This window comes from Phocoena sinus, chromosome 5 (genome assembly GCF_008692025.1).
Source record: "Phocoena sinus isolate mPhoSin1 chromosome 5, mPhoSin1.pri, whole genome shotgun sequence".
Lineage (NCBI taxonomy): Eukaryota > Metazoa > Chordata > Mammalia > Artiodactyla > Phocoenidae > Phocoena > Phocoena sinus.
In genome coordinates, this window is record NC_045767.1 from 3,398,621 (window position 1) to 3,410,973 (window position 12,353).

At 55.6% G+C, this 12,353-nt stretch overlaps 1 protein-coding gene across 5 annotated transcripts in view; it reads left to right on the plus strand.

Moving 5' to 3' along the window:
- ABLIM2 (actin binding LIM protein family member 2) overlaps positions 1-12,353 on the plus strand; it is a 151,236-nt gene that overhangs the window by 50,262 nt on the left and 88,621 nt on the right. For all 5 annotated transcript variants that reach the window (XM_032633652.1, XM_032633647.1, XM_032633649.1 and 2 more), the window contains exon 4: positions 5,752-5,867. In XM_032633652.1, the coding sequence (XP_032489543.1) occupies positions 5,752-5,867 (116 nt within the window). The remainder of the gene's footprint in view (positions 1-5,751; positions 5,868-12,353) is intronic.

The following is a 12,353-nucleotide window of genomic DNA, read 5'->3' on the forward strand; positions in this document are numbered from 1 at the left end:
TCACCTCCCTGGAGTCCTGCCAAGGCCTCCACACTGGGGTCCCTGTTTTCCCTCTGCCTGTCACTCCTCCACCCCACCCCCATGGCCTCCACGAGAAAGTCTGAGCCTCCCAGCCTGGCTGAGAGGAGCTTCACAGTCTGTTCCAGTCCCTTCATTCATTCATTCATTCGTCCAGGCTTTTCTAAATGCCTACGTGGGCCAGGCCCCAGGCTGGCTCTGGTGACCTGGAGCTGCATTAGCCCAGACCCTACGGGTGCAGCATCTGGGGACACAGCAGTGCAGCAAGAGCCACCTCCCCCCAGCCTCCCTCCGGGAAAGCAGCCCCTCCCTCTCCCTCCTCGCGGCTCCCCTGCACCCTGGGCCCTACAATCCTTCTGTGGCACCGTGTCCTGGAGCTGCTTGAGGGGAGCACCACGTGGGCAGGGACTGGATTTGACTCCTCCGGCGCCTGCCGCCTGCCACGGAGCAGGTGTCCAGTGAATGGCCGCTAGAGACAGAATGAGGTCCTCAGCCCCGGCAGCAAGGCTACACCTGCTCCCCTCTCTGCCCTGCACCTCTGGGGCTTGGGGGCAGCAGCAGGCAGCCCTCCCACGTGGGCGTCCTGCCTCCCCCCTCCCCCCTCCCTCCCACCCACCACAGCCCCAGACACATTGCTCCCAGGGGGAATGTTCTGTCTAGAAAACAAAGAATGAAACCCCCAGGGTTTATTCTCTGTTCTCTCTGTCTCACTGCACCCAGTGGAAAGGGGACTTGTTGAGTGTTGTTACCGCTGTTTTCTGTAGTTGTGGCACGTGCTCTAGGCGGAAAGGGAAGCTTTTGTTGGGGGTGGGGGTGGGAGGAGGTACTGGGCCAGGAAGGAGCAATGACAAGGGACATTTCTAACGGAAGAGTCACCGTGTGTCATTGCAGCGTGCGTGGGTCAAGGTTCCCCCAAGGATAATCTGCATGTTTGATTTCTGTGCACGTAGCTTAGAGACAAGGGGTGACATAATCACAGTGGGTTTGAAAGATCACCTCTGTAATCCGATATTTTAAAAATAATATCTGACAGCTCTGTCGTGCTGGAGTCACTGGGCCTGGACTTATCCACCCACTATAAAAAACTAGAAAACTGGAAAAAATATACAAAACAACTGTTTTGGGATACTGGGGCACAGGCAGCTCAGGACTAACAGAGGGAAGACGAAAGAAGGGACCCCTGTGACCACCCAGCTCTCTGCCTGGAGGCTGTTTCTTGAACCAGAGGACAAGAGGGAACCAGGTAGGGCATGGCATCCTCCCCAGGTTAAGAGACAGTGATGTGAGAGGCAGAAGAGCATAGCAGAGGGGAGAGAGCTATGCAGAACGAGACCTCAGGAGAGCTGCATAGAGGTGCCTTTGACTCTTGGGCTAAATACGAAGCCATGTAGACGGAGAGGAAATTTCACAGGGTTGGGTAAAAAATGACCAGGTTGCTGTAAGCTAAACATTCCCAGGGCTGGGAGACATTCGAGTTCTGGCCAGGTGGAGATTCCTTGTGGAACACCCAGGCATGCAGTGGGGACACCAAAAGCATCATGCCTTATTAGCGGAACTGAAATCGCCCTAGAGTGAAGGCATAAACCTGCTTGAAGTTCAAGAACAAGCCTCAAAGAGATCACGCTGGTCTGCAAGTGAGCTAACTGCCTGCCAAAGTAAAGTATAACACTCTTTGTAGAAAGAGAAGAAAACCCAGCCCTCAACAACATAAAATCGACAAATGTGACCGGTCATAAGAAGCTGGAAAATGTGACCCAGGGCCAGAAGAAAAATCGGTCAGTAGCAACAGACCCAGAAATGAGATCAATGGTGAAACTAGCAGACGATGACTTTAAAACAGCCGATGTAAATATATTTAAGTATTCAGAGGAAAGCATGAACATAAGTAGGGGCATTAGAGAAGGCATGGAAAGAAACCAAATGGAAATTATAGAAATGAAAATGGAAATTTCTGAAATAAAAAATTCCCTCAGGGCTTCCCTGGTGGTGCAGTGGTTGAGAGTCCACCTGCCGATGCAGGGGACACGGGTTCGTGCCCCGGTCCGGGAAGATCCCACATGCCGCGGAGCGGCTGGGCCCGTGAGCCATGGCCGCTGAGCCTGCGCGTCCAGAGCCTGTGCTCCACAACGGGAGAGGCCACAACAGTGAGAGGCCCGCGTACCACAGGAAAAAAAAAAAATTCCTTGAAAGGAATTAGCAGTAGATTATATATTACAGAGGAAAAGATGGGTGAACCTGAAAACATAACAGTAGAAACTATTCAAACTAAAGCAATGACAGGAAAAAAGACTGAAAAATATGAAAAGAGACTCAGTGATCTGTGGATATAAGTTTTTCTGTCTAGATTGGGAGCGGGGAAGACTGAAAGTTTTTGAAGAAATAATGGCTGGAAAATGTCCACATTTGATGAAAACTATAGACTCGTCTCAGTGAATCCCAAGCAGAATAAACACAGCAAAAACCTACCAACTTCATCATAATCCAACTTCTGAGTGACAGTGATAAGAAGAAAATCTTAAAAGCAGTAAGTGGGGGACAAAACAGCCCAGTATGTAAAATGGAACAGAAGAATGCCTGCAGACTTCTCATCTGAAACAATGTGAACCAGAAGATAATGGAACAGCGTCTTTAAAGAGCTGAAAGAAAACAATCTATCAAACAGGTCTATACCAAGCCTCCCCGACACAAAAACTTTCAGAAATGAAGGCATGACTGCCAAATGCTATTGCATTTCTTTTGGGGGTGATGAAAAATGTCCTCAAGTTGATTGCGGGGATTTGATTGTGCATTCACGACTCTGAATACACTGAAAACCATTGAATTGTACACATTGAATGGTATGTCAGTAAAGCTGTCACACACACAAAATGAAGGCAAAACACTTTTGCAGACACACGAAAGCTAGGATTTGTTGCCAGCAGACCCGCCCTATAGAAAAGTGAAGAAAAATAATATCAAAAGACGTCAAGAAAATGAAAAAGCAAGCCATCAGCGTGATAGAGGATATATATCTGGTGAAACACAGGTGTCTACAATATATAAAGAACTTCTACAACTCAATAATAAGAAGACCAAAAAAACTATTAAAAATGAGCAAAGGAGTTTAGCAGATACTCCACAAAAATGTATGTAAATGACCAATAAATGAAATGATTACATTAACATCACTAGTCATCAGGGGAATTCCAATTAAAACTCGTTGAAATACCATCCAATGTCCTCTAGGATGACTCACAGTAAGAAGATGGGTAGTGTCAAGTGTTGGTGAGGATACAGAGTGAAAGGAACTGTCACAGGTCTCTGGTGGGAAGGCAAAGTGGTACAACCTCTACAGAGAGCAGTTTGGTAGTCTCTTGTGAAGTTAGACACACAGCAGCACGTGGCCCAGCAATTCCACTCCTAGGTATTTACCCAGGAGAAACAAAAGCACACGTCCACACAGACTTGTCAGCAAACGTTCTTAGCAGCTTTATTTGTAACAGTCCCACACTGGAAAGAATCCAGATGTCCTTGGACATGAACAGCTCATCCGTGCAAAGGAGCAGCATTTGACGATCAAAAAGAACAAACCAGTGGTGTGTGCAGCCGTGTGAGTGAATCTCAAAAAAAACACGCAGCAGAACAAGACGTCAAAGACTGCGTACCGTGTGATTCCATTTATATGCAGTTCCAGAAAATCAAGTCAGATCCATGGCACAGGATGCCGATCACAGCCGCCTGGGGCCGGTGGGGGGGGATGAGCGTGGACGGTCACAGCAGGCTTTTTACAGTGGACAGAAATGTCCCATACCATGACTGTGGTCCTGGTTACATGAGTGTGTACATCTGTCAACATATACTTCAATGAAGTTGAATTAATAAAATAATAGCTACCATTCATTCAGCCCCTCCTGGGTCCCAGGCATAATGCTAGAACTTTCCACGCTACAGGTCAGATGCACGGATGGGTGAACAACAGCCTGAGACACAGATGTCCTTAGTCCCATTTTACAAGTGAGAAACAGGAACTCGGAGAGGTTAAGCAGCTTGCTCTGGGTTACACAGCCGGAGATTCTCTCCGAGCGCATCCAGGGATGGCAAGGGACTCCCGCTGTGGCCCAAGACCCCCCATTACCAAGGCGGCTGCAAGACAGCAGGCGGGAGAGAGGTAGACCCCAGCACTAACCACGCATGATACAGCGCACGGCGTCAGGTAGCTGCCAGGGCAGCTGAAGGACGGAGAGCGGCAGGACCATCTTGCAAGTCTTGGGACAGGGGTCAGCTCAGCTTATATAGGTCCTTGCTCCCTAAGAGCTGAGACTGGCTGGCTGGGGCCCTGCTGAATCCGCCTAGGGCCCTGAACGCCAGCCCCACAAAGTGGGGGGCTTCGGCGGGGCTTTTTCACGGGAAGGCTTGGCAGCCTCATGGGTCAGAAAGCTCTTCTGGTCGCAGAGTCGGGGCTGGACTGGAGCCGGCGTGACCCAGGCAGGCTCCGAGAGGAGGCCCTGCGGGGGAAGGCGTCTGAGCTAGGCCTCCAGGGGGACCTTCAGTTATTGACGTGTTCACGTACCGGCTCATTCTTTCACTGACAGTGACCTGTCGAGCACCTGGCTGTGCCTGGCCTTGTCCAGTCCCGAAGGAGGCGGGGGGACACGACGAAGGCTTAAGCCAGAGGACGGGGCGTGCCCTGGTCCAGATAATTCAGAGACTGCTGCCCGCAAGGCTCAGGTTCTCTTGCCGGGCTGAACTGGGGGAGGAGGTGGCCCAGTGGCAGTAGGTGGCCTGACCCTAGCTCACCAGAGGCAGGCACTCGATCCACCTCTGTCACCAGAGGGGAAGTTCCGGGGCTGAAGCAGGTGGGCCGGCTCTGCTGCCCCCTCTGGCCTCGCTTGGGCAGCCCAGGGCCGTAACTTCACCTTGCCCCAGGGCTGGGACTAGGGTGCGGCCAGTGGATTATTCGCTTTGGATGCAGAGTTTAAGGGGAGGCCAAAAAAGTGATCAAGGTAAATGATATTTTAATGTGATATTTTAAAAATTGGAATTAATGCAAAAAACAAATCCATGATGAAAAAAATGCCAGACTTTAAAGACGGAATCCAGCATACAGTCTTGCATGCTCCTAGCGGCACTGCTTTCTGAGAGACCCAGGTAGGCAAATCACGGCGCTTTGGAGCCAGACAGGTCTTGGTTTGAGTCTGGTTCTGACGGGCAGCAGCCATGTGGCCTTGGAAAAGTCAACTATCCTCTCTGAACTTCAATTTTCTCACCCGTAGAGAAAAACGAAGCAAAGACCAACCTGGGCAAGCATCTTAATGGTGATAGACGAGGCAGGCATTAAGGAATCTGTCATAGAACCTGGCCTGGCACCTAGTAGATGCTCAGTAAATGGTGCTGTTGCCATGAGTATTGAACTGACAAAGCATCCTGGGCGGTCAGAGGAGGCAGGGTTGGATGGAGGAGGCCAATGGCTGAGACTGCCCAGTTGATCGCCATGTGCAAGCACTGGCCGGCCCCCACTGCTCTGGCCCACTGCACCGTGATTCTGCCTGCCGGTGCCGATGAGGAAACTAAGGCTAAGATGGCCCAGCGGGGCCAGTGGGGCCATGGCAGCACCTGCACCTGCATGCAGACACCCAGCGTCCTGGGCCTGTGGTCCCCGGGGAGGTGACGGCATGGTGTCTAGGATGGGGCTCCCCCCACCCAGGAGAAGAGCCAGGAGGTGGTCCTGGCTGGTAATGCACTGTCTTATTTCAGGTTGCCCTTCCCGCCTGGGGACCGAGTGACCTTCAACGGCAAGGAATGCATGTGCCAGAAGTGCTCCCTGCCCACATCAGCGGGCAGCAGCGTGCCCCTGTCCCAGGGCCTCTGGAGTAAGTGGACGCAGAGCGGCGTGGCGGAGGGGGCTTGGCAGTGCTGGGTGGCAGGCCTGACACCACTGGGACCAGAAGTAGTGGAAGCGAATAACTGTGGATGAACACAACGAAGGGAACCAGGGCCAGGTGTCTCTGGGGTACTCCTGCCTCTAAGCCTTTGCTCAGCCTGTGCCCTCCCCGCTTTGTGCCACTCCGTCTTTCAGCCCGGCTCTAAACCACCTCCTCCAAGAAGCCTTCTGGCCTCCTTCTGGCCTTCTCCCTCCAGCACCCACACTCAGCTCCCCACAGTTATTTCCAGAGCATCCGGGAGCCCTTCAGGAGAGCCACTAGGAGAACAGTGACCTCTGGGCTCCTGTGGTCTGGGGCTCTTGGATTACCTGTTCCATCCCCTGGGAGCTGGGCCAGGGTGCGTATGCAGTGGGTGCTCAATACATGCTTCTTGAATGAAGAAGAGGGTTGTTAGTGAAAACGAACCAGTAGCAGGGCCATGTCAGGAGCTTGTGGATGTGGGGCAGAGAGCGAGGTGGGAGCAGAAAGGTGCTGGCCTTTCCCTGTGGGTGGCTCTTCCAGGACCAGAGATGGGACACAGGGACGGGGAGGGAGCCCAGCGCCCCAGGACTGCTCCCACCAGGCTCCCACTGCAGAAACGGGGTGTTCAGAGCCCACCCTGTGTGCAGGGTGGCTGTGGTGTCCCCAGTGCCAGGGCCACGTGTCCTGGGACAGAGGAGGGGTTTGTATTGACTTCCAGAGCCAGCCCCTGGCTCTCCTCACTCTCCTGTCCTCTCCCGCTTCCTTGTCCGCGACACTGAAAGTCTGTACAGAGGAGACTGCACATCCTCCCAGGAGCCGAGTGTTGGCTTCAGGGACTGGTAATAATTTTATCTGGGAAATGAGGCGAAGCCTTCATCCCTTGGGGAGGCAAGCTCACAGCAGTCGCAGTTGGTGAGGCTGTTGCTTTGGGGTCTGCTAGGAGAGTTCTCCATTCAAAACTTTCTCTCCAGCTGAGATCTGGATTGATTAAATTTTTGAGAATTTGCTTCAACAAACAGCCCCATTATCATTAAGCCTGAAATAGTAATCAAAAAACTATAGCAAAATTTGAAAAGGCAGGGATTAGTTTGAAGAGTTTGTCCAGAGCTTCCTGGCAGCCAAAGTAAAAAGGGAAATATGCCCAATCACAGACTCATTGTCTGAGACTTTTTTGAGATTTTTTAAAATGTCATGGGCAGAAAGGCTGCCCTCTCCAAATGGAAATTTATTTTAAAATATCAAATCTGTGTTTTCAAAGAACAAATGCTGCCCTCACCCCCAGATGGGTCTGTAACCCACCCCTTCTATAACCTATCCCTTCTCGCAGTCCATGGTGATAATCCCCAGCTTAGAACTGTTTTTGTGCCTGGAAGGCATTAAACATTCATCACCAGCTCTTGGCTTCTGTGTGGATGTCTGCATTGTCTTCCCAGACCCCACCTCCTTTTGTCCCCAGAGCAGCCTGGCCAGGCAGGAGTCCCTTCCTCCTTCTGCAGGAGCATAAGTGCCCTGAGCCTGGTGGAGAGCAGCGGAAGTGCTGGGTGCCCAGTGTCCAGCTAGGGAGGGGTGGGGCTGAGGTTTGAGCCAAGACCTTTAAAGTCCAAAGCAGGGGAGCCCGCCCTGCTGTGACCAGAGGCTTTCTGAAGAGGTGGCCTTTGTTCTGAAACCTAAAACACAGGTTTTCGTTAAGTAGGCATTGAGGGAAGGGCACTGCATGAGCTGGGCCCAACTGCCACCCCCGTGTGAGTGGACAAGGTGGGTGCTGTGTGGGAGCAGGGAATGGAAGTGAAGAAACCAGGCGGCAAAGCCATGCCAGGGAGCTCCAGCTGCATCCTGGAGGCAACGAGGAGCCATAGATGGCTGTTGAGGGAGGTAGTGCCGAGGTGGGTTGGGAGCATGCTAGGAATGTGAGCCTGCGCAGCGTGGTCTGCCCTGCAGGTGGTGGCAGCTGGGGGAGGGACGCGGCCCTTCTTGCATAGACAGGAAAGCTGCAGATGGCCACCTTTGGGGGCCGCCTTCCCTGGGGGAAGCAGAGAGTGGCCAGCTGCTCCCGTGGAAGTCAGGCTTGGTCCCAGGGACCTGAGCTTCCCTCTTCCGCTCATTGGCCTGAGCCTGTTGCTTAGTAACAGGATCAGCGCTTCTTGCTGGATGCCCACGCCTTCCCCGGGGAGGGGTGCACCACTCCTTCTGGGTGGCCAGTTCCTCCGCCGCACCTGAGCTTTCCACGTCGCTTCTGCCGTGGACTGCCTCCCCGACTGCCCTGGGGGGAGGGTCTCCTCCCGGAGAGCCCGCTGGGCGCCCGTCCAGGCTCCCCTTTTCCAGGCTCCTCCCGGACTCTCCAGCTCTGAACCGGTTGCTGGTTGGAGCCGGTCACAGGGCAGCCCTCAGAGAGGCCCAGCGCCACTCCAATCAGGACGCAGCTCTGAGCCCGGCTGTGAGGAATAGACCCCGCCACTCACCACCTGGGTGCCCTGGGCACGCTGTGTCCCCTCTCCAGGCCTTGGGAGTGGATGTGGGGTCAGCAGTGGGTATGGGCAGTGGCCCGGAGGGGCAGCCTGGTGTCGCAGCAGCCAGGAGCTGGGAATGTGGGACCTTGGACCGGGGCAGCCCTGTCCAAGCTGAGGAGCCCCCGTGACCCGTTCTTGGGCTTGACTCCACCTGCTGGGGCCCAGCCCAGCCAGGACGGGGTCACGCTGGGAACCTGGGATCACACTCGGAGCCAGGATCAGGAGGCCCACCGAAGTCAGGAGGGAAGGGGCAGGGCCCTGGCATCCAAGGCCTCTGCTGGCTGTGTGCCCATGAGGGGCCGTCCTGTGGGTGGGGCGGGTCCTCAGGCCTTTGGACGTGCATCCACCTGGGCTGTGGCCCTTGGAGCCTCTGTGTCTTTCGCCCATGTGGGGTTGCACTGTCCATGTGATCAGGGGTGGGTGACGGGATCAGAGCCCCGGTCCCTCTTCTGGAAATGGGGTGAGCCTTTCTTGTGGCAAGGCTGAGGTTAAATGAGGGGGTGACGTGGAAAGATGAGGAGGGGCTGGGCCCCATGGGGGGAGCAGGCATGCAGGCTGCCTTGTGGGGTACAGTGGCTGCCTTGTGGGGTGCATCTGCCTTGTAGGGTGCTGTAGCCCCCAGGAACCAATGTCCCTCCTGGCCGCCACTCCCCGCCCCCAAGCCACTGCGTTGCAGTCAGGGGGTCGAGTCGCCAGTTCAGTGCAGAGCCCAGTGGGTGGGATGCACTTGAACCTTTTTTATCTCTCCCAGCAGATGCTCGCAGCCCCTCCTGCTTGGCCCAGGCTCCTTAGAGAAATCGCAAGCCAAGCCCGTAACGTCTCAGGCATTTTAAAGTTAGAGCCCAGTCGGTTCCTTGCCATCAAAGGTCAATCTCAGATTCGACCCACACCCCCCTCCCCTCCCAGTTAGATCTGAGGAGGACAGTGGGCGAGGGAGTCTGATCCTGCGCCCCACTCCCAGCCCGAGTCCACAGCTGGGGCTCAGAGAGGCCCCCGACACGTCCTGGGTCCCACGCGAGTTAGTGGCAGAGCCGGGCCTTTGAACCCATGACCGCGTCTGCTAGAGGAGGGAGCACTTGAGGGGAAACAAGGAAACTTTTTGGAAGGTTCTAGAAGGGTCATGCTGGGGAAGGGGCCCAGGTCCATCCTGTGGCTGTGATGGCAGAGCCAGGCCCAGGGTGCGAGGATGAGTGGATGGCAGGCTTTGGCCCTTCCAGGCCAAAGTGTGCCCCCCTTCTGCCCCCGGGCAGTGGGGACACACTCCCTCAAGGACGTCTGCGCGTTGACAGCTGTTGTCGAGTGGATTCATCACAGATTCACCTGTCATTTGCAAAGCCCTGCGAAGCTATGCTGAGCTCCAGATGTGTTTAGAAAATGATGATTGCCGTTTCCATGACAACAGTCCTCGCACCTGGCCCTGGCCTCCACGTTCATGGCTCACTATTAGTGAGACTCTACCCCGAGTCTGTGGGGACAAGGAGGCGGTGTGGAGGTGCGGACCACGTCCCCCCTCGGCGGCAGGTGGCACGTTTGCCCGGAGCCTTGGACCCTGCCCTGGGGGAAGGCACACTGCTGATACAGGAAGAGGCAGAGCGGGGGGCTTCCTGCAGGGAATCGGCCCCTCACGAGGTGTCCCCCTCGAGACAACAGCGGTAATAGTTCGAGCGTTCAGCTCACGTGTGTGTATTCATTCCTCAAATGCGTCCTTCACACCACAGGCCTGTCTCTGTTAGCTCGTGACAGCTGCGTGAGGCTGGTACTGTTACTACCCCCATAAAATGCATCCCTGTGTTAGTGGGCACAGAGACGTGAAGTGACTCGGTCACTGTCACACAGCTGGCGGGGGCAGCCTGGCTCCAAGGTCCGTGTTTCCAGCCACTGCCGTGCCCCGCCTCTCCCCAGGCCCCGTGTGGTCCGGGATGCCCCTTTGCTTTGCCTGTCTACGAAGACCTGGACCGAGGCTCCGAGCAGGCTTTCTCCACTTCAGTGCTGTTGACACTTGGGGCCTGACGATTCTTTGTGGTGGGGGCCGACCTGTGCCCTGGAGGGTTTTGAGCAGCATTCCTGGCCTCCGGGCCCCTGGGGCACGACCCCCACCTTCCACGCCCAGTTGGAAGGACCAGAATTGTCTCCAGACACAGCCCAAAGCCCCCGGCAGCAAAATGGCCCTGGTCAAGAGGCGCTGGCACGGAGCGTACCGTGTGTGCCCGCGGTCACCCGCTAGGTGAGGGCCCAGAGTCAAAGCTGCACGGATCCAGCACTGGGAGGCGGTGTCGGCCCTGCTCTGCTGGGGACGGACTGAGGGGGCGGGAGGGGAGGGGTCTTGATGCCTCCTGAACTTGAGGAGGGAGCTTCCTCTTGGCTCCGATGCATTCAGGCGTTCGTTCACTGAGCTCTTCTCTGCCGCCAGCCTGGCTGGACTCCAGGATCCTGAGATGGCTGGGAGGTCCCCTCTTCCCTCCCAGCCCTGGACCTTGGGGTTCGAGCCTGTTCTTCGGGTCTTTTCCAAAGTTGCCAGTGGATTTGACGGTGTGGTAAATTAAGAAATCTAGAGTTTGACCAACAGTTCTGTAGATATTAAATATTTTTTATTCTTAAAGATAACGTGATGCTGGCCTCTGCCCAGAAGGAGAGCAAATCCCTGTCAGAGCAGAGTCTGGCGAGCCCGCCGTGCGTCGGGCGTGTCCCGGCAGCATCAGCGCCTAGACGTGCGGGCTCTGCTGTCTTCATATGAGATCCGTCATTGAATGTGACTGCCCCGCCCCACCCCCCGGCTGGAAACAGGGCTCCACACGGAGAGGAAAGAGGCTTGTCCAGTGTGACCCCGAGGAGTAGGGCCAGGATTGGAGCCAGGCTGCTGGACCTTGGGCCCCATTCTTTCATCTAGGGTTGGCGGGGGGGTCCCTGCCTGGCTGAGCCCGGAAAATGCTGAGTCCCTCAGGGCACCCCCTGCTCGCGTCTCCTCATCAGGGCCCTTTGGGGTCCCCAAGGCCCCACCCTTGTCGTGTCCCCGACACACACAGATATACACAGAAATACTAGACACACACACACATAGAGACACATGCAGTCACACAGACAGACACGCAGAGACGGATAGACCTACATACACACATTTATGCACAGACAGACACACTTACACAGACACACACAGACTCACGCAGGGACACACACTCACACAGAGACACACATGCATACACACAACACATCACACATGCAGGCACTAACACGCACACACATAGACACACATGCACACACACCCCTGCACACAGTCACATACAGATATACCTGTCTGCACACAGACATGTCACACATACAAGTGCACGTAATCAGACACAACACATGCACATAAGACACACGTGTACGTACTCGATACACATATGTGCACACACACGCACACCCCAGGCAGGTCATGCTGCCTGTCTCTGCCCCTGACGTTGCCCGGCCTGCTCCACCCCCTGGTTCTTCAGCACACGTGGCACTGACTGTGGGAGCCCCCAGTGTGGCTGCCCATGGCTGGAGGGGTCGGGAGGCAGCAGGGCCGTGTACTGAGCACCCGAGACCCTGTGGGGGGGGGGGCTTGATCAGGGACGGGCATGGCTGGAGGGGCAGCGGGGAGACCGGTCAGGGGCCCAGAACAGGCTGGGGGCCATGGGAGGGAGAGCCCCCATCACCGGGGATGAAGGCGCTTCCTGGGGCCTGGCTCCGACCTGGGCTGAGGCCGGGAGCACAAGCGCGGGTGGTCAATGTCCTATGTCCGGGATGTGGCACGGCTGGCCACAGAAGGAGCTCAGAAGCCGGGGCCGGAGGGCTTCCTGGGAGGGGCACCCTGGCAGGCGAGCGCTCAGAGGACAGGCATCGGGGCTCCAACCTCTCTAAAGCGGCACCTTTCCTGGTGGGGGCGCACAATTAGGTTCAAAGTCCACCTGCCAACAGAGCAGGACAG